The sequence below is a fragment of the Aquarana catesbeiana genome, linkage group LG05, assembly GCF_042186555.1.
Source record: "Aquarana catesbeiana isolate 2022-GZ linkage group LG05, ASM4218655v1, whole genome shotgun sequence".
Taxonomy (NCBI): domain Eukaryota; kingdom Metazoa; phylum Chordata; class Amphibia; order Anura; family Ranidae; genus Aquarana; species Aquarana catesbeiana.
The window spans coordinates 31,675,283-31,701,780 of NC_133328.1; the positions used below are offsets into that span (position 1 = coordinate 31,675,283).

A 26,498-nucleotide genomic window follows, 5' to 3' on the forward strand; every position below is an offset into this window, starting at 1 on the left:
TTTCAGTCCATCAATGAACAGGAAAACCTTTTATAAATTGGCAGTTATCTGCAGAAAAGATTTCTAAGGACATGGACAATTTCCTAATTCTTCTTTTGGGCAAGTGATTTTGCAGCTACTGTATTTGAACTATAAGCTGTCCCTCCAGGCAGCGCTGTGTAGCCATTGCTGCAAACAAAATATCAAGATCAACAGTCACCAAACTGCAGCTCTTTGCCATTGATGGGGTTACCATTCCTTCCACTGATACTGATGACGGGACATTGTTCTCCTCCTAGTGACCACAGGCGCATTGTACTGAACACCAACCGTCAGGTGTTGACTACTCCTACTGAGGCCGGGGGCATTCGTTACCCCTATTGGCCATTATCCGGCCCCTTTAAAATCTAAGGGGCAGTAAAATGGCCCATTGTTTGGAAAGTTTGGGGATCCCTAATTTAGATGGTAAAGCCACAATATCAGGCGTCACTTAGAGGAAGTACTTTAGTTTGTCAAAATGTAAGAGACCTCAGATGGTGTTGAGCTTTGGCTTTACTAAAGGCCCCTTTCACATGATAGGCCCGCGCGGATCTGCCTGTACGTTTTTCAGGCGGATCAGAGCGGGCCAACCATTGACTTGTATGGGCAGGCGGATGTCAACCGAGATGTGTCCGCTGACACCCGCCTGCCATCCGATCCGACAACATCCGCTGAAGACAGGGGGCGATGCGTTCGCCATCTGTCCAGCGGATCGGATGAGAACGGACAGGCAGTTCCATTTTCATCCGATCTTCCATAGAGGACAGCGTGGCTCTGACGGGTCCGTCCCTGCACACAGTGAGTGGAGACTAACCTGTCATCCGCCGGGCTCAGCGGGGGGTCAAAGGAGCGGTCTCCCGCTGAGCTGGCGGAGTCTGCTGAGGGGATCTGCCCCGTGTGAAAGGGGCCTAAGACCAATTTAACTTTTAGCTTAAATTGGTTGTAAAGGTAAACGTTTTTTTTAACTTAACGTGTTTGTTACCCCAGCATTTCAAATTCCTGATTCGTGGCTGCTGTACCATGTACTTGTATGAGAGAGTATCCTGTTCTTTTTGTATTGCTTCCTTTGTGCGAAATCCCCGGTGTACCTGCCAGTCCACCTTTCCTGTTAAAAACTGACCACACTAGACAGGAGAGCTGGGAACTTAGACTGGTCGCCAATGATCAGACTTGTCCTGACACGCCCCCCCCCCGCACAGCCATTCACAAGGAAGATCGGTGTACTGCTGCTTCTCCTTCCCCTAGCTCTTATGTAGCTGAGAAAAGTGGGAATGTGATCACTTATAAAAAAGGGAATAAAAGATATTTGTAATGTTTTATATGTATACACAAATGTTTGTCTTTTCAATTGTAAACTGAATGGATTGTTTTTACAAGGTGATCGCTTACAATCACTTTAATGCATTCTAAGTGCAGAACTAAAACAAACTGGTAGGCCTTAGCTCTCTGAGGCTTACCCAGCCTTAAAACAAGGCATTACGAGACTTTGTTGTTCAAGTACTATAAAATTCTTCTACTTTTGTCACTTCTTTCATAGTATGCCAGTGTGGAAAAGGATGGAGACTATTTTATGTCTCCTCTTGACTTTGTCAGACGTTACCTGAACATCACCGGAGATGGGCAGCCAAACCCCAAAACTATGCAGCTATTGGCCGGCGTAGTGGATCAAACCAAAGACGGGTAAGGGGTTTATGAATGATAGTTTGTCTGTACTGTTACTTATTCCAATCTGTAGGTGTCTGTACTCATTAGTATAGTTTAGTATAGTATTTTTTGAAAGTTCTATTAAAGCGCTTAACCACTTAAGCCCCGGACCATTTGGCTGCCCAAAGACCAAGAGCACTTTTTGCGATTCAGCACTGCTTCACTTTAACTGACAATTGCCCGGTCGTGCGACATGGCACCCAAACAAAATTGAGGTCTTTTTTTTTTTCCCCACAAATAGAGCTTTCTTTTGGTGGTATTTGATCACCTCCTGCGGTTTTTATTTTTTGTGCTATAAACAAAAAGAGCGTCAATTTAGAAAAAAAATGCTATAATTTTTACTTTTTGTTATAATAAATATCCCCCAAAAATATATATAAAAAAAACTATTTTTGTCCTCAGTTTAGGCCGTTATATATTCTTCTACATATTTTTAGTAAAAAAAAAAACCCAATAAGTGTATATTAATTGGTTTGCGCAAAGTTATAGCGTCTACAAAATAGGGGTTAGTTTTATGGCATTTTTGTTATTTTTTTTTTCTATTAGTAATGGCGGCGATCTGTGATTTTTATCAGGACTGCGACATTATGGCGGAAACATCGGACGCTTTTGACACTATTTTGGGACCATTGTCATTTATACAGCGATCAGTGCTATAAAAATGCACTGATTATTGTGTAAATGACACTGGCAGGGAAGGGGTTAAACACTAGGGGGCGATCAAGGGGTTAAGTGTGTCCTAGGGAGTGATTCTAACTGTGGGGAGGGGGGGGATGGGCTTCAACTCACCTGACAGCGATCACTGCTCCCAATGACAGGGAGCAGTAGATCCCTGTCATGTCACTAGGCAGAACAGGGAAATGCCTTGTTTACATAGGCACTTCCCGTTCTGCGGCTCTGTGACACGATTGCCAGGAGACGGTCATGCTGTACGCGCCTGCTATCCCCACCTCTTAAAGGGGACGCTCAGGTACGCCCATTTGCCCACCGCTGCCATTGTGCCAACGTGTGTGTGTATATATGTGTGTGTGTGTATATGTATGTATATATATGTGTGTATATAATATAATTTCTCCAGCACCGTTCCATATAGACCCATGGCCCCCGTGTGTAGCCATACCCCTCTTCCAGTTTGAAGAGAACCCAACCTATCAAAATGGGAAAGGGGTATGATTTTATTTATTTGGAGTTCCACTTTAAACATGGGCCTGCTTCAAGGCGTACATGTTTCCTGAAACCTTACATGCTGATTCTCTCCTGTTGGAATGCTTTGTATATACAGAGCTAAAATGAATATTGCAGTGTTTAATGGCACTGTGAATAGTGGTCTTTTGAATCTTTTATCTGTGACCTTTTTTGAATACTCTGCTCTTCCTAAGCACAATTTTTTTCCCAGACTGACAATAGCTGTGTGATATGTGAAAAATATCTATCTCTTGTGTGCCATGTGCCCTTTTTAAGACAACTGCTGAGTAGGGGGATGGTGTTGGGAGGGTTGTATGTAGGGATGGGTGAATCTGCCAGGGTATCACTGCTGTTAATTGTTCACTGACACATAATTGTCTTGTTGCTGGGCTACGCTGCACTTTGAAGCCTCTACCGATGCACTAAAAGATGGAATTATATAATGGAAAATCGCACATAACCTACTTTTCAAAGGCATTATACAGCAGTGCATGACATGCTTCTGGCCCCACATATAGTCTATTGTGCAAGCTGCAATTATTTGTCATTTGGGCGAAATGTTCCTTCTTTGTGAAACATTTTTGGAAAATTATATATCAAAGAGAGCGATATTACCTGCGCCTAGCCCCCAGAACCCACTCTGTCGTTTCTAGCGACGATGGTTTTGAATAAATATCCATGCTGAAAATGGATTCTCTTACTGTCACCTTGTAAGAAGGCTAGCTTTCTTTTTTGTAGCACGTATCTTATTTATTTATTTCAGGTATTTATATAGTGCCTACAATTGACACCGCGCTTTTCATATATATTGTACATTCACTTCAGTCCCTGCCCTCAAGGAGCTTTCATTCTAATGTCCCTAACTGACATACATACATACTAGGGCATATTTAGACAGGAGCCAACTAATGTACCAGCATGTCCTTGGAGTGTTGGAGGAAACTGGAATACCCGGAGGAAACCCACACAGGGAGAATATTCAAACTCCAGGCAAGTAGTCTCGTGGTTGGGATTCGAACCTACGACCCCAGTGCTGCCAGGTGAAACTGCTAACCGCTCTTGCAAAAAATGTTGCTGACTTGGGTCAGCGTAAATGGGACGCTTTTTACATGACCAAAATAAAACAGATTTGAATGTGTTGGATGTTTTCTGTGATCAATAAGAAATTGTTCCATTGTCTTGGTAAGAAAGGGGGCAAAAGTTTTACTGTGCATATTGGTTATTCCAAGATTTTGCTAAAGAACTGCTGCCTGCAAATGCAGTTTATGTTTGTTTTGGACTGACCCTTGTAACCTGTTCCTGCCGGCCATCCAATATATGAGGCTGCTGGGCGAGTTTAGCGCCGATCAGCCACATATATGTGTCTGTGGAAAACGGCTTTTTGTGCTGAGTGTGCTCTGATTGGGAGCTTCCGATCATGTGACCGCTTGTAGGTGGGTGATGGCCTGCCTATTCGTGGCCACAGCTCAAGCCGGAGCACCCCTAACAGAAAAGAATAACTTTCCTGGGCATACCAGCCCTTGCTCTGTAGTATTTACTCTCCCTTCCTCTTGATATGCGGGTGAGGGCCGGTGACCAGATCATCTGTCCACCCTTCTGGTTATGAGACTGTGGTCTCTCAGTCCCTGGAGTATCAGGATGCTGGCCCACTTCTCCCGGGGCATGACAGCCAGGTGGCATCACTGGAACTATACTCTGTCACTCCATCTGCTGTGTTCCCTGTGTAACTCAAACGGGCCGCATGCAGATAAGCAACCTCTTTACTGAAGATACGCAATATATAAGGCGAGGCTCACGCCTATGCATTTTTTCAGTGTATTTTGCAGAAACGCACTACAGTCCATTTAACATGGTTTCCTATGAGATCCACTCACATCCTATGCTTTTTACAACCTTGCCATTTTTGGAAAGGGTTAGGGACTTTTTTTAAACCCAAAACTGATTTTTGGTTCACTAGACTTCAATGGAAAATCTGCAGAAGAGCATGTAGCGCAGGTTTTTTTCCTTTGCCGCGATTTTGCATTTTTTTTTTTTTCTGGCCAAAAAAGCATAAAAAATGCAAACCTCATCAAAAAACACAGGAAAAACACAAAATAGCAGAAATGGATCAAAAGCAAACTGCATTGCTGTGAACCCGCCTTACAGTCAAACAGGCCTTGGGCCAAACACCGTTCCACAACTAGTTCCAGGCACATTTGCTGTTGCAAGTTTTTCTGGGGCTAGTGAAGTGCAGTCAGGCCCAACAAGGGGAAACAAACAAAAAAAAGTACAGTTCTTAGGGGACCATTCTCTTTTTTGTAACCCTTCCCATGGCCAGGGCTCTAATCCTGCAGCTAACTCCTCCCACGTTATGTATGAGATCCTGCCAGAAAGGAACTCACTCCCCTTCCTGGAAGGATTTAAAAGGGACACCTTTTTAAGCGGGTTTTTTTTTTTTTTTTTTTTTTATTTGAAGTATGATCACATTACAAACAGGAGAGTGCAACGTTGTGGAGCCACACCCGGCCCCTGATAAAGGGGTCCTGCGTGGCTCCGAAATGTTGCACTCTCTTGTTTGGACTCAGTTTGAAGATGCGTGGTGTGCTGGCAAATATCTACACTGTCTTATGCATGGTCCAGTCTCCAGCTGGTTGTTGCTGCAGCACTCATTATTCTAGAGCCTTTTCCAGGAACGTGTGGGATGGGAATATGGATTGTTACCTTTTTAAGTGGGCCTCATAGTGGTCCCGACTTTACCTGCTTACACGCTGTGACAGCCAATCACAGCTGTCACATGATCGAATTGCCCAACTCCTGGCATAAACCCTTTTCTTTCATCTGGAGGGGGTTTTTTCTCCGCTAAGCACACCCTTTTGCTTGCATACCTGAGCTAAGGGGCGATGGATTCCAGGAATTAAATGCTACATGAATCGTCAGCCCTTACTCAAGATAGCTGCAGCTAGAATGCTGGGGGGGGGGGGCGTGTTTTTCAAAGTGATTGCTCAACAAAATGAAAACGTGGGTGAGTTTGCTTTGACTATAAAAAATTAATTGAAATAGTCGATATGGGGTGATTTGCTTCCTTAAGTGAACCGGGGCTGTGCCACATCCAAATATAACTATATAGAATAAAGAATTCCCCTAGATGGACTTTACCGGCACTTTGCTAAAAAATATATGTGTATATTTACGTAATAATTGTATGTGACAGAGTATAAGAAGTAAAAGGATTTTTTATTTAAACGTAACATAGCTTAAAAACATGGTATTTCATAAATTCCACAAAGCATATTACATAATCAATAGTATAGTATTCTTCACAAAACAATGAGTTATGCGAGGGCTCTTTTTCACCCGACGCGTTTCGGAATAATGTTTTTGTCCTTCAGGGGTGTAGCAAAAAGAGAGCAATTCGTCTGAAACAGATAGGAATATGGGATAATAAGTAAAATTATCATGAATTCTATGTATGTGGTTATGTATTTATCCAGTCATAATCAGGTAGAAATAGATCACTCACTTTGTAATATGCTAGGTTGGGTTACTTTAAAAATCCAAAACTGGAATGGCATTGGGCATTGTTACTGGTGCAGTTGTCATGAGAACATCAGGATTAGTACTGAATGGTATCAACTGGTGGTAGTCCCAATTCAATGGGGTACAGTATCTCACCTATCCCCGTCCCTCCCGGATGCGTGCAGGCCAAAGCGACTACTGAGGCAAAACAGGAAAGATCCCCTGGGGGTAGCACAATATCAAGGAGTAAGTATTGGAGACAAAAACAAATATGAAAATAAAATAAAAAATCAAATAAAAAATCATGATATGTATGGTCTATCATAGAAAAGTGTTATGTTTAGTATCCTATGGATATCCAGTTTATGCCAAAAGTAAAATATATGGGATATAGGTAAAACTGTACATATATGTTTTACAAAGGATATATCCATATAAAAAAAAAAAAAAAAAAAAAGCACTAAAAAACATGACTGACTTTGGGACAAGCACCATAGTGAAATAAATTTATGTAAGCCACTAAGCAGATCATAAAATACTAAGATTTAGCCTTTCCAGATGTATTCTAATACATTCACTTATACAGATAGTAATAATACCCACTTTTCAACAGTAATTTAGTACCATATATATTTTCCATACTAAAATTGGAGACAATGCTACAATATTTTTTGATTTTTTTTCAATACTATTTATTTTTTTTTTTTATATGGATATATCCTTTGTAAAACATATATGTGAAGTTTTACCTATATTCCATATATTTCACTTTTGGCATAAACTGGATATCCATAGGATACTAAACATAACCTTTTTCTGTGATAGACCATACATATCATGATTTTTTTTTTTTTTTTTTTTTATTTTCATATTTATTTTTGTCTCCAATACTTACTCCTTGATATTGTGCTACCCTCAGGGGATCCTTCCTGTTTTGCCTCAGTAGTCGCTTTGGCCTGCACGCATCCGGGAGGGACGGGGATAGGTGAGATACTGTACCCCATTGAATTGGGACTACCACCAGTTGATACCATTCAGTACCAATCCTGAAGTTCTTATGACAACTGCACCAGTAACAATGCCCAATGCCATTCCAGTTTTGGATTTTTAAAGTAACCTAACCTAGCATATTACAAAGTGAGTGATCTATTTTTACCTGATTATGATTGGATAAATACATAACCACATACATCGAATTCATGATAATTTTACTTATTATCCCATATTCTAATCGGTTCTAGACGAATTGCTCTCTTTTTGCTACACCCCTGAAGAACAAAAACATTGTTCTGAAACGCGTCGGGTGAAAAAGAGGCCTCACATAACTCCATTGTTTTGTGAAGAATACTATACTATTGATTATGTAATTATGTAATATGCTTTGTGGAATTTATGAAATACCATGTTTTTAAGCTATGTTATGTTTAAATAAAAAAATCCTTTTACTTCTTATACTCTGTCACATACAATTATTAGGTAAATATACACATATATTTTTTAGCAAAGTGCCGGTAAAGTCCATCTAGGGGAATTCTTTATTCTATAAAATTAATTTAAATAGGTTGTGGTGCTTAGATACAGCTTACTTCCATTTTAAAGCAGAACTCCTCTCCTTTACAGCCACAGAAGCTGCCATCTTGGCCTCTGTTTGATCTGCAGTTGCCATGGTGCTGCACATGTGATCCACTATGACACCAGCCATCTGATGGCCTGACATTTCAGTCGAGTGCATAAGCAGCTGTGTCACAGTTCTCATTCATGGCATGCCTTGAATGTAATTTGTTTTCTGAAACCATTCAGTTGATGGGTTTTGTTTCACTTTAATATTTATAATGGATGAACACTTTTTTTATATGCATGCTTTCTCTTTCCTTACTGAATGATATTTAAAATGGACATAAGGATCGTTTTTAAAAAATTTTTTTTTTTTGTTTTTTTTGTTAAATTTATCATACTGAGCTATTAAATCTGTTTTACACGTGCCACTGGGTTCTTATCTCACCATGTCTGAGGGCAGAGGCCGGCCCAGATTTGTATGAACATTCTTCTTAACAACCCGGATTTCTTTTATTTTCTCAGTTGCAAGTATAGCTGTAGTGGATTACTAAACCAGATAGAATCTGTCTGTCTCCAAAACAATTACAGTTTGTAAACATCACTTATTGAATTTTGAGGTTTGGTTGTCTGCTGTAATATATTGAGAGTCCTTGTTGGTTTTTTTTTTCCCCTGTCTCTATTTTGTTTTCAGTATAAGCATTCATTGGAAGCTCCAGTGTGTTTTCAGGAAGTGTACATTCTGAGGAGACGACGTAATGTTTACCTTGAAAGCAGTTTTTGTCTTCTCACGTTTTTTTCCTTGCTTGCTGCCATATTTTCATGATGGCATTTCATAGACCGATTTTGTAGATTCTCTCTCTGGTGACTATTAGTGTATGTGTTGGCTTATAGATGTGAGCACATGGCTTGCTGCCGCCATGTTTGTTTGCAATATTAACGCTATGTGCGGCCTCTGTTTGTTTGTTTTTCCTCTTCCATGGTGGCTGATACACAAAACACTCAAACTTGTATTTTTTGAAGGCCTTCTCCTTTGCTTTTTTATGCATTGGAGTTAAGCCATCCAGGACTTTTGTTCGCTCTTTTAAATGTATTACCAGATGGGATGCATTGGCTAATGCCCTTTATTTAATATGCTCTTAAAGCAAACCCATCTCTTCTCTGTGTTCTTTGTTCCTAAGATTTTATCCCAATTAATGCCTTCTAGCAAGGTTCATAGTTTAGGGAAGTTGGCTCTTTTTGAAATTCAGTGTCTTTGTATTCCCGTTATGTTTCTTATTTGTGTGATTTATACTGAAGCCAATTGACCTGTGATCGCTGTTTCCTAAAATGCCCCGTATTTCCACATCTGTGATCAGGTCTGTATTGATGGTAATAAGTAGATCCAGTAAAGCTTTATTTCTAGTTGGTGCGTCTACCATCTGACCCATGAAATTGTCCTGCAAGACATTTAGGAACTGGCGAGCCTTAGACGAATGCACGGTTCCCTCCGCCAAGTCTATGTCTGGATAATTAAAATCCCCCATTATGATAACACTTCCCATCCTTGCTGCTAATCCAGCTTGTGGTGGGAGATCCGTCTCCCCCTCCTCCCTCAGGTTAGGGGGCCTATAGCATACTCCCAGTATTGCTTTCCCTTCGCTTCATCCATTTGGAGCTCTACCCATAAGGATTCCACCTCCTCCCTAGCTCCCTTAGTGATGTCATCTCTCACATTCACTTGTACATTATTCTTGATATATAGGCATACCCCTCCCCCTTTTTTACCCTCTATCCCTGCGATAAAGGGTATACCCCTGAATGTTTGCCAGCCAATCATGAGAGCTGCTGAACCAAGTCTAAATTATAGATATATTACCTTTTTTTTTTGGCAGCACACAATATTTTGTATATATGCGGTTTAGATCATTAGATCATCCTTTGTATTCAAATGATATATGGGTGCGGCTCTTGTTTTTGATGTAATTACAGTTTAGCACAAAATCTTTTTTTTGTTTTGACTGTCACTGAATGGTCGACCATATATCAATGTTTCCCGACCTTTTTTCAGTCGTGGCACCCTTTAAAATTCTGCACAATCTTGAGCCCCCCCCATTCTAAAATGCTAAAAACTAAACTAATAGTTTGACATAACGCCCCAACATCCACATATATAGGACACCCAGCCTTAGAGGTGATATATCCTTCCAAAGAAAACACACATTTGCCAACTGATACTGACTAGTATTCCAGAATTTCTCTTCTCCCTCAATTTCTCTTCTCCCTCAATTTCTCTTCTCCCTCAATTTCTCTTCTCCCTCAATTTCTCTTCTCCCTCAATTTCTCTTCTCCCTCAATTTCTCTTCTCCCTCAATTTCTCTTCTCCCTCAATTTCTCTTCTCCCTCAGTCAGCTAATGTGACCCCAGTGCTGACAGAGGGGTAGGGGAGGCCAAACAAGGATGCTGTGCAGGCGCCCGACATCCTCTTTATCAACCAACGAGATCATTGGTTGTTGGGACGTCAGCAGCTAGACGGTTGTAATGGTGCACAATGAAAACCTGTGGCTTTGTGTAACTAAAAGGTAGGTTTTATCCACCCATTGGATTGAATATAATTTTTGGGCAATTTCAAGGCATTTTGCCAAGGCACTCCAGGAGAAACCTGAAGGCACCCCAGGGGGCCTGTGCACCCTGGAAGAAAAAGGCTGCCATAGATAATCCGTTACAGAATAAAGGCCCCCATACAGGACTGCTGTTGAATCAGCTGAAATCTGAACCCTGGATGGCCCTGCAAGCACCACCCGGCTTGACATAAGTTGATTAAACAGTCAATTTAAGCAGCCCATAGTTGATTTGATTTTCTTCCCTTCCACCGCGGGTGGAGGGGAAAGAAAATCGCTCAATTCCCCCATCAACGCAGTCAGTGTTGATGTAGGAATCCCTCCCACAGCATTATTGTGTTCTGCCGGTGGTGCTGGGAACCTTTTTGACTGGCAGGACACAACAAATGCTGTTAGCGCCTTTAGTTACCGGCATTAATCGCATGTAAAATATCCAACTGGATTGACTTGGGTACAATCAATAGAAAATATGGGTACAAAATGAAGGTTATAAAGAGTCCATATAACATCTGTAATAGTCCCATATAAAATGAAAAAAATGATTGCAGGCACTAATGGCAGCCTTTTGCAGCGTAAAGGCCCGTACACACGGCCACAAAATCTGAAGATAAACTTCGTCCGATGAACGATCTGCCGATTATCTGTTTGTTAGCATGCTGCTTTTGACAGCCGATTACAAATTTTCAGCAGACAAAAACTGGATGTGCAAGCTTGAAAATTTTTGTCTGATGTGACCACAACATCTTTTTCTTTTCATTAGTATGGTTTTCTGACAAAAAATAATCTGAAGAGCAAGACTAGGCATGCTCAGAAATAAAAGAACACATACAAAACAATTCAACACATTAGGTTACTTCTGACGTGGAATTCTGTCGTCAGAAAATTTTCTGATGGTGAGTGCCCTCTTCACTTTCGATTTAAGACCAGCATCAAACAAAAAATGGACGGAAATTCGTCCAATTATTTGGCCGTGTGTACAAGGCTTTAGCCAGCTCTAAAGAATCAGGAACAAAGATTTACTTCGATACAATCGGCCTGCCCATAGATGGAGCAAACCTCCGGTCCAGTCTCTGCTGAACCAGCTGAATTTCGATTCATGTATGTCCGGCTTTAACTAGGTGGAAAATTATCGACCAAACGGTGACTGCATCCCAGCAGGTGCAGTCATTGTTTGACGGTACTGCAGCACTTATGGCTGCCCGAATACAAAAGCGATCAGTGGGAGACTGCTCCTCCATCTGCACTGTTAGCATGGATGGGGGAATCGATTGATTTGAGCTGTGCTTGGCAGCATTCAAGTCAGCCAAATTGTATTGTTTAGGGTTGTCCTGATACCACTTTTTTAAGACCGAGTACAAGTACAGATCCTTCCCCCCCCCCCCCCCCCAAGTACTCGCTGATAACAATACTTTTTTTTAATATCATGTGACAGTGGCACTAATATACAGCACTGATGACATGTGGACTGTGTCAGTAGTTGTTGTTTGTTTTTTTTTTTTTTTGTTTTTTTTTTTTTTACAATTTTAATTTTTACAGCCCTTTTGACACAGGGAAAGGGAATGAGGACACAGATTCCCCGATCCCTTTCTCTGCAGCCTCAGCTGCACTGAAGATGAATGGACAGGAGACAGCTGCTCCTCTCCATTCATAAACTGAAGCATCGTAAACACCGGTTACTATGCTTAGTGACAGTTATGAATGAACAGAGTCAGTGATCATTTGAAAAAGGAAGGGACCAGTAAATGATAGATTTACCAGCTCATTCCTCCACTCTCCATCCTGACAGATCGAGCTTGGAGGAGCACAGAGGGGGGGCCGTGGAGCACGGAGGGGGGCTGGAGGAGGATATGGGGGACAGTCGGGGGTGATTGGTGCAGCACTGGGGATGAGTAACAATCACTGCTCTCCCTGTAGAGATTTCAATAAAGCGGCTGAAAGCCGTGGGAGGGAGAGGAGGAGAAGCGGCTGTCGGCTGCTTTATTGAAATCTATACAGGGAGATCAGTGATTGTGACTCGTCCCCAGCACCGCACTGATCACCCCTGACTGTCCAGGTATCAGATTAGGCATCGGAGCATTTCCCTGAGTACAGGTACTCGGGCAAATGCTCGGTATCTGCATCGGTATCGGGACAACCCTAGTATTTTTTTTTTTCGCTTTTTTTTTTTTTTTTTTAAGGATAACCAGCAAAAGTGTATTGTTCTCACTGAATCCTCACAGTCCTGCCATTGGACCTGTGTTATGTTCATCATAGGGCGGGACTGGGCGTGACTGTGAGCGGCGCCGAGAAAAGCCGAGGACACTCGGGTATGTGTATCTCGGCTCCGCCGAGTCCCTGCAGTCTCGGCGCCATATTTGAATTTACACACGGCTGTGTATGTCGGCAGCGATCACACAAGGCTGCACTGGGGCAAAGCTGCACTGACAAGGCTGCAATGGACACTGGGGCAAGGCTGCACTGACACTGACAAGGCTGCAGATGGACACCGATAACGCTGCATTGATGGGCATTTTAATGTAAGTTTTTCTTCCTTAAACTTTACTCCTAAAAGTTTTTTTTCCTTTAAAATTCCCTCCTAAACTTGGGGTGCATGTTATACGCCGGCGCGTGTTATACGCCGATAAATACGGTACTTTGTTGAAGCACCTCTTAAATTTTATCCAGCACTCAGTTTTTTGGGTATGAGTCCATCAGCAGGGCACATCCTGACTTGCCAATATTTGCCCACTCTTATTTGCAAAAACACTCCAAATCTGTCAGATTGGGAGGGCATCTCCTGTGCACAGCCCTCTTCAGATCACCCCACAGATTTTCAATCGGATTCAGGTTTGAGCTCTGGCTGGGCCATTCCAAAACTTTAATCTTATTCTGGTGAAGCCATTCCTTTGTTGATTTGGATGTATGCTTTGGGTCGTTGTCATGCTGAAAGATTAAGTTCCTCTTCATGTTCAGCTTTCTAGCAGAAGCCTGAAGGTTTTGTGCCAATATTGACTGGTCTTTGGAACTGTTCATAATTCCCTCTACCTTGACTAAGGCCCCTGTTCCAGTTGAAGGAAAAACAGCCCCAACGCGTGATGCTACCACCACCATGCTTCACGGTGGGTAAGGTGTTCTTTTGGTTATGTGCAGTGTTGTTTTTGCGCCAAACCTATCTTTTGGAATTATGGCCAAAAAGTTCTACCTTGGTTTCATCAGACCATACATTTTCCCACATGATTTTGGGAGACTTCAGATGTGTTTTTGCTAAATTTAGCCAGGCTTGGATGTTTATCTTGGTAAGAAAAGGCTTCCGTCTTGCCACTCTACCCCATAGCCCAGACATATGAAGAATACGGGAGATTGCTGCCACATGTACCGCACAGCCAGTACTTGCCAGATATTCCTGCAGCTCCTTTATTGTTGGTGTAGGCCCCTTGGCAGCCTCCATGACCAATTTTCTTCTCGTCTTTTCATACATTTTGGAGGAATTTACAAGTTCAAGGTAATGTCACTGTTGTGCCATATTTTCTCCACTTGATGACTGTCTTCACTGTGTTCCATGGTATATCTAATGCCTTGGAAATTCTTTTGTACCCTTCTGCTGACTGATACCTTTTAACAATAAGATCCCTCTGATGCTTTGGAAACTTTCCTACATGGCTTTTGCTGTAGGATGCGACTAAGAAAATGTCAGGAAAGACCTACTAGAACAGCTGAACTTTATTTGGGGTTAACCAGAGGCATTTTAAATGATGGCAGGTGTGTACTGACTCCTATTTAACATGAGTTTGAATGTGATTGCTTCATTCTGAACACTGTTACATCCCCAGTTATAAGAGGGTGTGCACACTTATGCAACCACATTATTTTAGTTTATTTGTAATCCCCCCCCCCCCCAAAGATTTAAGTTTGTTTTTCAATTGAGTTGTACAGTTTATAGGTCACATTAAAGGTGGAAAAAGTTATTTGTCATTTTTTTTTTTTTTTTACATCAAACCTGACCTTTTAACAGGGGTGTGTAGATTTTTCATATCCACTGTATATGACTATGCTCTCTCCTCCCCATTTATTCTTCCTGCTGCAATAAACCTGTAATCAAATACATAGAAACCCAAAGAATCCTCAGTGGTGTCTCGCTAAGTATTTGGTATTTCATTCTATTAAAGATGCATGGTATACTGACAGCATCACACAAAAAATCCCGTAACCCGTTTCCTACCTTCCTACCTTCACGAGTAAGAACTGAGGGTGTGAAACGTGTCAAGGTACTTATGTGTTGCTGTAGAATAAAACATTGAACGATAAGAACCTGGCAGGGTCTTGGGTACCAGTAGAGTCTAGTGTGCACATTTGGAAACAATATTGGGAGCTCCTTAGCATCAGTAGGTCTTCTTTTGTGTTCATTAACTGTGGACTTGCGCAAACACAGCAGCACACTTGCCTTTCTGGTAAATGGATGTGCGGGGAGGGTGGGGAGAACAGGTTGATCACAGCTAAAGAATTGACCACGCTGTGCTCTCCTACTTGGTGTGGTCAGTTTTTAATCGGAAAGCAGAGGGGCTGGCAAAAACACCAGGGATTTCACACAAAGGAAGCAATAAAAAGAGAACAGGAGACTTTTTATACAAGTACATGGTACAGCAGGCACATATTGGGAATATGAAGTGTTGAGTTTACATATTATTTAAAAAGATTAAAGGGCCACAGCCAGAAAAGAAGAAATTTTTTCTGCTGTAAGTTTTCAGTGATTTGGTACACAAAGAATTGAATTGACTACCGTAATCCTTGATTGGATTACAGATACAAATTCCATACAGGATAATCTGTTCCTCTGTGAGAGAGTACTATTCTTTTTGCCTGCATTTGTTGGAAAAAACAGAATTTAGAAGCATTGCCATAAAGATATGTACTGTAAGTTTTTCTCTTAAATTAAAACTTAGACCATGTCTGTGCAAATATTAAGCCCACTCCCACCTTTCTCTAACCCCTGCAGTTTTTTCCCTTCCTTTTATAAAGTAAGCTATACTCTACCATCCGGGTCCTTTGCAGGCATTTATGAGCACGGGGGACCTCCAAGTCAGCATTGGAGATGTGCCCATACCGCTGGTCCCTGACAAGTTGTATCGTGCTAATGTGTCTTCTTTTCTGAAACTTGAGAGCTGCTGGACAGCCAATAGGGTGGGCGGTGACAGACATCTGGGGGAAGTACCCCATCGCCTTGTAAATAGAAGAGGTGATGAAGCTCATAACTGGAGCACCATGCGACCACAGCTTTGGGTAACTAAAAAAGACGTCTGTGCTTTTTTTTTTTTCCCCCTTAATATCAGCAAGAACTGTTCAAGGGGGAGTCGGAGATGAGGGTGAGAGCAGGGTTAGGGTTTGCACAGAGATGGGCTTTAAGGGGCAAGGAAACAGTTTCCTAATCTCCTTAAAGGGGAGTTTCACACAATATATATATATTTTAACATAGACTTATTGTAATGCCCACCCATAGTGCTGATAACTTTGGATAGTAAAAATTTGCAATATTTTCAGAAAGTACCTTTTTTTTTTTTTTTTTTTTTTAAATTCCCCTGGACTTCAATGGTGTTCCAATGTTTAAGGATCCTGTAACTAGGACTGGAAGCTCTTTCCAAGGCTTTATTCTGCCTGATGGGTCATGCCCTGCAACCTATCATTACAGTCACGGTCATCTGCTAACCGTGGGCGTTTGATCCAAGGATTTGTTCAAAGATCTGGGAGCTATCCTAACTGATCATTCAGTTCTCCAACAATTGGAACTCATACCTGGTACCCTAAGCCACTGTGTTGACAGGCATGTGGCTATTATACACCTTTGCTCTTTTCAGGGCTTTAAGCCTATGGATAAGTCCTCCTCCACAATGAGGAGTTTGCCCCTGCTTTAAGTGGGGAAAGTGTCTGTTAACCTTGCTGGCCTTGGTGTCCTGAACACTTTCCGTTACCTTTTCAATGTTGAACCTCTCAACTGCAAGATTATCTGATTCAGGCTCCGTAAGGCAAAGCCACAAAAGTGACGTACATCAGATATCAGGGAGGGAACCAGACCTTTTGCAGACCAAAAGGGAAGCCGAGAAGATTCTGACTTGGTATGAACTCACACACATTTCGTTCCTATCCTGTCTGCCATACCAGGCATGCAAAATTGGCAGGTGGACTTCCCAAGTTAACATCTAGTCTCTTCTTTAAAAGCCATTTCAAGACCTCTATCACAAGTGGAGAACACTGGATGTGCATGTGTTTCTAGATTCAACAACAACCTAAAAAAAGCTTGTCTCCTGGTCCAGGGATCATCTAACTATGGCAATAGAAACTTTGGATACTCAATGCCTTTTCTCTTCTAATGCTTCTTCCTCATCTGTTTCGCAGGATTGAGTTCATTACAGTGTTTTTCACTGCGCTGAACTGGCCTAGGCAGGTGTGGTACTCAGACTGCTGGTAGGGGCTCTTCCAGATTGCCATCGTTGCTGGTTTTTTAGGCATGGCTGTTGAAGTTCAAGTCCTAGATATAGGGACCTATCTGATTCTTGTTTCTATACTGCTGAAGGCTAGAAAATCCACCTCTCACAAGGTCTATTATAGAACTTGAAAATCTTACTTCCGAATGTGCAAGGCATGGCAGTTTCAACTTGGAAGTCGTTGGTTGCCATTGCCTCCGTGAGGCGGTTTTCTCTTTCCACAGATCTCGTGAGAGCTCATCCTATCCTCCAAGTGCATGGTTACCTTGTGGCCTAGGGCTTCCTTTCTACCCAAGGTGGTGTCTTCCTTCCACCTTAACTAGAACATTGTACTTCTATTCCTCTGTCCTGTGTTGGCACATACCAAGGAGATCCTTTTCATTGTTTACAGTTTTTCTCTCAGCCACATATTCTTTGGAATGACTGACTCCCTCATCATTTCTGAGGGCTCCTGTAGGGGTTAGTATGTCTGTCCCTCCACCATTTGTAGGTGGCTTAGGCAGCTTATCTTGGTGTAAGGACAAGGTACTACCTTTTCTGACAAGGCAGCACACCTCTGTTTCCCAGATTGCAAGACTTCCACTTGATCTTTTGGTTTACACGTTCTATACTTTCTTATTGTACATCACGGGACACAGAGCCATAGTAGTTACTATGTGGGTTATAGGCCACCTTCATGTGATGGACAGCGGCACACCCTAAGACAGGAAGTCCACTACCTATATAACCCCCCCACTACTGGGAGTACCTCAGTTTTTTCACGAGTGTCTTAGGTGTTGGTCACGAGTAAAGATGTGCTGTGTCCGGATCCATTCAAAGTGTCTTTTAGGCCAAATTAAATGGTACCCGGGCCTCGTGTCCGAAGAAACGAGGTTTTGCCTGTAACGCTTCTCTTTTTAGAGAGCTGGACCCCGGGATCCAGTACTTTGGTATTTTAAAGCCATAAAGTTTTACTGGCGGGGTGCCATTACGGGTCCAGGATTGTGGGTTCCCCGGTTCCTGAAGGTTGTGAATGGAACCCACCGTAAAGGGTGAAGATTGGGTCTGTTGGTTTTACCACAGAAAACCCTGCGGCGGGAAAGGTAAGTGAAGTTTTTCTAAGGAATTTTACATTTTCTTATGAAATGTCTCCTTTAAAAGTAAATGATGTCATGTCTAAGTGTCACCACTGGGGGCTGTATGGAGCACGTACCTTCTCATGCTTTCCTCAGATCACGCTGTGTCAAAAAACTTCTCCAGTGCCAGGAGCATCAGCCTTCAGGCAGTGAAAATGGCCTCCACCATCAAGTTTGAGAGATAAACCTCGGGGTCAACCCCAGGGACAAAAGAGACCCTGAGGAAGGAAACCCACAAAACAAAATACTAAGACCTCCTTATGAAGGGGTCGCCCCCGCTCGCTCGAGTGGGGAGAAGACTTCTGCAGTTCTCAAGGATCTGGCAGGAAGAGTTTCGAGACAAATGGGTGGCTTCCTCAATATCTCTAGGATACAAACTAGAGTTCCGAGAGTTCCCATCTCCTCGTTTTCTCAGATCAAACGTTCCCAGCGATCCAGGGAAAAAGAAGTCTCTTTCAAGCTTTGGACCATCTCTTGTCTCAAAAGGTGATATCGGTGGTCCCCATGGAAGAGTGGGGGTTAGGGTTTTATTTAAACCTTTTTACGATACCAAAGCCAAACGGGGATGTCAGACCCATTTTAGATCTCAAAGATCTAAACCGTTTTTTGAATATCCGCTCTTTCGCATGGAGTCAATCCGATTAGTGGTCTCCATTCTACAAGGTGGAGAACTGCTAGCGTCAGTTGACATCAAGGATGCTTACCTCCATGTACCTATTTTTCCTGCTCACCAGAAATATCTACGCTTCGAGATAGAAAATCTTAATTTTCTGTTTGTAGCTCTGCCTTTCGGTCTAGCTACTGCACCTCGTGTGTTTACAAAGGTCTTTAGCCAGATTAAGGGCTCAGGGTATAACAATTCTAGCTTACCTAGGCAATCTACTCTTGATAGATCAGTCGGTAGCCCGCTTAGACCAAAGTTTGGTCACCACAGTCGGCTACCTGGAATATCTAGGTTGGATTCTCAGCCTAGAGAAATCTTCCTTAAAACCATCAACCGTGGATTACTTGGGTCTGATCATAGATGCAGCTCAGAAAAGGGTGTTCTTGCCCCAGGCAAAGATCAATTCCGTAAGGGAACTGATTCAGGTGGTCAAAGCAAAGAAGAATCCTTCTATTCGACTTTGCATGAGATTGTCAGGGAAGATGGTAGCTTCATTCGAGGCCGTTCCTTATGCTCAATTTCATTCAAGACTACTGCAACAGTGTCCTATCGACTTGGAACAAGAAGGTCCAAGCTCTAGACTTCCCAATGCGTTTATCCCCAAAGGTGCGTCAAAGCCTCAGTTGGTGGTTGAGAGCCAAGAATCTCCAAAAAGGAAAATCCTTCCTACCAGTTACCTGGAAGGTGGTAACAGATGCCAGCCTTCTGGGCTGGGTACCAGTCCTGGAAGAAGCGTCTGTCCAGGGAAAATGGTCCAAATCAGAAATGACCTTGCCCATCAATATTCTAGAGATTCGGGCAGCACGCCTGGTCCTGAAGGTCTGGATGCTCAGATTACGGAATTGTCCTGTCAGGATCCAATCCGACAATGCCACAACAGTGGCCTATATCAATCGCCAGGGGGGCACAAGAAGTCGTGCGGCCCAGAGAGAGGTGAATCGTATCCTAACTTGGGAAGAAAACAACATACCTTGCCTATCGGCAGTCTTCATTCCAGGAATAGAGAATTGGCAGGCGGACTACTTGTCGTCAGCAGTTGTTCCCGGGAGAATGGTCTCTTTACCCTGACCTCTTTCTGTCAATATGTCAAAGATGGGGAATTCCGGACGTAGATCTGTTTGCATCCAAGTTCAACAAAAAGATCGACAACTTTGTGTCAAGGACAAAGGATCCACTGGCAAGCGGAACAGATGTCTTGGTTTTCCCGTGGAATCAGTTTTCACTGATTTATGCATTCCCTCCTGTTCTGCTGCTGCTTCCGCTACTTCTTCGCAGAATCAGGCAGGAAGGAAAGGCGGTGATTCTTGTGGCCCAGGAGATCTTGGTATGCAGAGATTGTAAAAATGGCGGTAGGAGTCCCGTGGACCCTACTGCCACGACCAGACCTTCTCTCGCAAGGTCCGGTATTCCATCCTGCCTTGCAAACGCTAAATTTAACGGTTTGGCTATTGAAACCCACCTTCTGAAGAAGCTTGGGCTATCAGGTTCAGTAGTGTCTACTCTGGTTAATGCAAGGAAGCCGAACGCCAGAGTCATATATTATAGAGTCTGGAAGGCATATGTCTCCAGGTGTAAATCCGGGGGTTGGAACCCGAGGAAATATGTCATAGGTAGGATCCTTGACTTTCTACAGATGGGATTGGAAATGAAACTGCCCTTGAGTACTATCAAAGGCCAGGTTTCGGCCTTATTGGTATTGTTTCAAGGACCACTTGCTTCGCACTCTCTGGTTCGTAACTTTAGTCAGGGGGTAACGCGGCTTAATCGTCCGGTTAGGTCACCCCTGAACCCTTGGGACTTGAATTTAGTCCTACCTGCATTACAGAAACAGCCTTTTGAGCCAATACGGCATATTCCCTTGGTCCTTTTGACAAGGAAATTAGTTTTTCTGGTTGCCATATCTTCTGCAAGAAGGGTATCCGAGTTGGCTGGTCTTTCTTGTAAAGAGCCATATTTTGATTATTCACAAGGATAAGGTTGTATTACGTCATCCTAATTTTCTACCGAAGGTAGCGTCAGATTTTCATTTAAACCAGGATATTGTTCTGCCTTCATTTTTCCCGGGACCCTGTTCTGCGGAAGAAAGGTCACTACATTTTCTTGATGTGGTGAGAGCAGTCAAAGTCTACTTGAAGGCGACTGCTCAGATTCGTAAAATGGATGTTTTGTTTGTGTTGCCTGAAGGTCCGAAGAGGACAGGCAGCATCGAAATCTACTATTCCTAAATGGATTCGTCGTGTGATTGTTCAAGCTTATGGTTTAAAGAGGAAAATTCCACCTTTGCATATTAAAGCGCACTCCACCAGGGCTGTTAGTACTTCCTGGGCGGTGCATCACCAAGCCTCCATGGCTCAAATCTGCAAGGCCGCATCTTGGTCTTCAGTCCATACATTTACCAGATTCTATCTGTAAAAGGTCATGAGGATATCTCCTATAGGCGCAGTGTTCTGCAGGCAGCAGTATAAGTCCTCTATTCTCTTGCTGTCTTAATTTTGTTGTGTCTCCTTCCCTTCAGTTGGCATTGCTATGGGACATCCCACATAGTAACTACTATGGCTCTGTATCCCGTGATGTACGATACGAAAATATATGATTTTTATAACAGCTTACCTGTAAAATCTTTTACTTTGAAGTACATCACAGCACACAGATGTCCCTCCCTTCTTTCTGGTATACACGTCTATTGCTTAGCTACAAAAACTGAGGTACTCCCAGTAGTGGAAGGGGTTATATAGGGAGTGGACTTCCTGTCTTAGGGTGTGCCACTGTCCATCACCTGAAGGTGGCCTATAACCCACATAGTAACTACTATGGCTCTGCGTCCCGTGATGTACTTCAAAGAAAAGGATTTTACAGGTAAGCTGTTATAAAAATCCTATTTTTTTTTTTTTTTCTGTGCAAGGTTAATATTTAGGCCTCAGCTCCGTTGATGCACAGTTGATGACTATGTGGTCTCTTCAGGAAGCTCATTGAGTTGTAAGTAGCCCTGTTTTACCTATTTGCCTTGCATTTTTTGTGTTATCCACCCATCAGTTGGATTGCTTTTGGACATTCCATATGCCTCCAGAAGTCCTTCTGCCCTGTGTCCTTTAACCACTTTGAATCCAATGAAATGTTTTACACTCATGCTAAAATTTGCATTTTTTTTGGGGGGGGGGGGGGTGCCACGTTCTCAGTACCATGAACTTGTTTTAACTACTTGAAGCCCAGGCTGTTTTTATGTATGACCTATGGATAGCAAGTGGTCAACTAAGAAAGCAGGATTTTGGCCGAAGCATGATGGAAATAGGAGGGGTTATCACAGCGGACTGACCCTTTTTTTTTTTTTTTTTTGTGTGTGCCAGTGCCGCATTCTCCTGTAGATATCCGTATATATAACTTCTACATCTCCAAATTCCTTCTGCCTTGTGTCCCTTTTATGTACTCCCAAGAAAAGGCCTTTACGGTAAGTCAAAAAATCTTGTTTTTTGCGGATAACAAGGCTACTGTAAGATAGAAATAGTCAAGTAGCATCCTATGGACTAATTGAGACACATTTTGCAACCAGCTATTCATGTTCCTGTTGTCCCTCATAAACCATAATTGGTTTGGTGCTCCATGGCATAATTTGGCAGATAAGTATTTGGAAAAACCTTTTTCTGCCCAGCTGCCATCTTCCCCAGGAGCACCTGTTTTCTGCACATGAAAAGGCCCGGTTTTAAGTAGTACGCTGAAGTTCATATTTAAATTTCATTTAATGACACCTAATGACAGGCAATCAGAGGGGCTAGCTTTAATCCTGAAAAGAGTGCGTTGCCACGGTGACTGCCCTCCATGGAGCATGGAAGTCTGGGATCACAGGACTGTGTGCTTCACATTACTTAGGCTTCTCTAGACATAAAGAAACTCGGTGTGTAATTGGCTGTGTTAAATCGATGCTCGCTTACTTCATTGTGCCGCCTCGTAATTTCACTAAATGAAGACGTCACTGTTATTACAGAGTAAATCTGTTGTGATTTACTCTCAGGCAGGCCTTATTCCAAGGAGTCTGAAATACAATAAGATGAAAATGACTGGTTTAATTAACTTGTAAAAATTGGGTTATTTTAAATGCAGCTGCTGCCCCTGCAGATCCTCCAGTTGTCCCTCTGCTGATCTGATTAGAAACTCCACATTAATATATTCTGTTTTATTTAATAATGTTCAGCAAGCTTTTGATTTAGTAGACTTTTTTTTTTTTTTTCCCTCCCTGGGTTTAAATTTTAAAAGCATGGCCTTCTTGTAACTGGATGTCTACATAGGTCTGTTTTGCAGATGTCAAGATACATACAATTACAGCATGTTTATAAATGTTTGGTGCCTGACTCCGGTGGTTTGAGTTATGAGTAGATGGAATAATGCAAACACATATCTCGGGTTAAGGACTATTGACTATAAACACATTTTTTTTTCTCATTTTTATTTTTCTGGAGAACCTGATGCCAGACTGTTCATTTCATCAAAAATATTTCCATAACATTATATGTGCATTTAATGTATTTTATTTATTATTATTATAATTATAATAATATAGGTTTTATATGACGCCAACAGTTTGCGCAGCACTTTACAACGTGAGGGCAGACAGTACAGTTACAATACAATTCAATACAGGAGGAATTGGAGGGCCCCTTACTGCCTCTTCTAGAGTCCCCTGCGGGTGACGTCTGCTCCTTCTGTCCTGCTGCTTGTACCCCCATAGCATGCGGCTTGCTATGAGGGTGTACACGTATGGAAGCGAGCCTGAGCTAGGCTGTGTGCATCCATAGACACACAGCTTGGCTCAGCACCACCCCCTGCTCTCACTGACAGCATCGGGAGCCAATGGCTCCTGCTGCGCTCAATCTGTCCCATGAGATGATGAAGAGAGACCAGCCCTGGATCGAAAGAGGGTTCAGGTAAGTGGTGGGGTTTGGGGAGGATCAGGTAGTGGAACATTTTTTTTTTTACCTTAAAGTGGTGTTCCGGCTGAAATTATACTTTTTAAATAAAAATACCCCTATAATACACAAGCTTAATGTATTCTAGTAAAGTTAGTCTGTAAACTAAGGTCTGTTTTGTTAGTTTATAGCAGTAGTTTGTTATTTTATAAACTTACAGCAGGCCGTGGCCATCTTAAGTCTGGGCATCTGAAGCCAGACAGTATTTCTTCCAGGATCTCATCCTTGCAGATCTCGCACATGCTCAGTGCAGCACAAGCAGTGTAATAGGTTTCAGGTCAGGTTTCCATAGCAATGGCAGTGTCAGAAGAAGTTGCCGCCCCTTCCCAAACAGGAAATGATGCGATGGGCCGCGGCCAGGGAGGAGGAAGTGAAAAATGAATACAGCAGATATACAGTAAGTGCTGAGAAAAAAAATTAAAAAATATCCAATTTGTTTACAGTGCACAGTTTAGTGAGGGATGCTGAAGAGTTGTAAAAGTGGGTGGAACTCCACTTTAAAGTGGTTGTAAAGGCTCAATTTTTTTTTTACCTTCATGCAATCAGGTAAAAAAACCTTGTGTGCATAAGCGTCCCCAGCCCCCCTTTTAAAACTCACCTGGGCAGGAGAGCCTGGTCTCTCCTGGCCTCTCCTTCCCCATTGGCTAACACAGCAGTGGTAACCATTTGCTCCTGATACTGTCAATCACAGCCAGTGAGCCTATTGAGAAAGGAGTGGGGCTGAGCCGTGCTCCATGTGTGAATGATCACACAGAACAGTGGCTCGGGAGCAGGCTTGCTCAGGTGCACCCATAGCAAGCTGCTTATTACGTGAACACTAAGCAGGATTGAGGGGCCTGAATTGCGCCGGTGGGGGGACCCCGAGAAGAGGAGGATTGGTACTGCTCTGTGTAAAACCATTACACAGAGCAGTGGACAGGGGTGTGTGATGCTTTGCATCTGTGGCAAAAACTATTGCTCCTGTCGCCTTGAGCGGCCAGTACTGCCATTTGAATTTGACCCATTGAAGCAACTGGCAGAGCTCCGCAAATGTCTTGCGGCTGTGTGTTTAGCATTTGCGGGGTTAAAGTGATTCGCCGTGATTTGGTACTTTGCGAAGATTGAAGGAGATTTGCATTAATTTTAGACTTCAGCTGTCGGGCACATTACAGGTCTTCACGCTGCAATCTGACCTGTGATTGACCTATGCTGGCATACATAGCTTAGCCTGGTGCACGTCAGGTTACCATCCTTCACTTTAAAGGATATTGTAGGATTAAAATTACATGTGTGCAACCCAGTGGTAACAGTTTACATCATTTTTCAATGGGAAAACCCATACATTATGAGAAAATGTACATAATATTGCATACTGTGAAAGTATTTCTAGTGTAAATTAAGAACGTCTCCCTCGACAGATTTGTATATGACCCCTGCACCCATCATTGATGGTCATGATGAGTTTTTTTTTTTTTAATCCTTCTACAAGTCTATCAATCCTATTTTATCTTATGATGGCTGTATCTGGCCATTAATGTCAAAGCGCAATTCTTTTTAAAGTGATACTAAACGCACACTGTTTAATTTACATTATCCCTTCTATTTTTGTATGTGGATGATAGCACTGTAATTATTTTAATTAAAAAGAACATAAAAGCATCCAATTGCCTTTTTTTCTTAATCAATCTGCAGCTGTCACATGACAAGCTCTTCCCCAGCCTGTCTGCAGGGAAATCTAAGCAGGAGGAGCTTCTAGTCATACAACTTCTTTAACACAAGTCAATTAAAGTCATGTTGAAGTTGCCCCAAAGTAGCACAGGAACATTTTTTCTAAGTCTGAGCAACTTGAGTTGCACTGATTAGAAGGGTTCCATTGCAGTTAATGGGGCATGACTTGGCATGCGGCTTAGAACTCTCAAGTAGCATGACAAGGCACGGCAGTGTGAACTGGGGGCAAAAATAAATAAATATCAATAAAATCCTTTATTATTTTTTAGCAATAACATAGTGTTGGGCGTATTTCTGCCAGTCACAGGCTGCGTCACGCCCCTCCAGCCTGCGTCTTTGAACAGTTTTGTTTTTTTTCAATTTCAGTCCTCAAGACGCCCCAACAGGTCATGTTTTCAGGATTTCCCTCAGATGAAATGGCTGTGGTAATTACTAAGGCAGTGAAACTGATCAAATTACCTGTCCAAAATAATGGCAAGCCTGAAAATATGACCTGTTGGGGACGCCTTGACGACGGGAGTTGAGAAACACTGTCTTAGAATAAGAGGGAGGTGATTCCTCCATTAATCTACATGTAGTAGTGTTTAGCTGGTTAGTGGGCATGGAAGAGGAGGAAGGGAGCTGTCATTTACCATTGTGTATACGCCCACATGTGTGACTCTATAGTCACACGGGCTGCTCAGATGTGATAGGGAGGAAATGCTCAGCATCGAAACTGAGCATGTGCAGAGTTGCCACCACAGCTGTAAAATCACTAGGTGAACTGAGGACTTGGACAGGAGGGGGAGATAGAGCAGCAGGATCAACCAGATTTTTTTTGCAGAAAACAAATCCGCATGTAATACACCATTTGATATATTTTTTTTTTCTTTTTTATGATGTGGGTTTCGTGATACTTTAAACACTTCAGCTCCCGAAGATTTAACCCCCCCCCTTCCCGACCAGGCCATTTTTTGCGATACGGCACGCAGTTATTTTACCTGACAATTGCGCGACACTGTTCCCAAATACAATTTTTGTCCTTTTTTCGCCACAGTTGGGGC

The 26,498-nt window shown here is 42.5% G+C and overlaps 1 protein-coding gene across 2 annotated transcripts in view; it reads left to right on the forward strand.

Annotated features, from left to right (window-relative positions):
- SLC25A13 (solute carrier family 25 member 13) overlaps window positions 1-26,498 on the forward strand; it is a 236,108-nt gene that overhangs the window by 40,046 nt on the left and 169,564 nt on the right. For both annotated transcript variants that reach the window (XM_073629566.1, XM_073629567.1), the window contains exon 3: window positions 1,556-1,698. In XM_073629566.1, coding sequence (XP_073485667.1) covers window positions 1,556-1,698 — 143 coding nt within the window. The remainder of the gene's footprint in view (window positions 1-1,555; window positions 1,699-26,498) is intronic.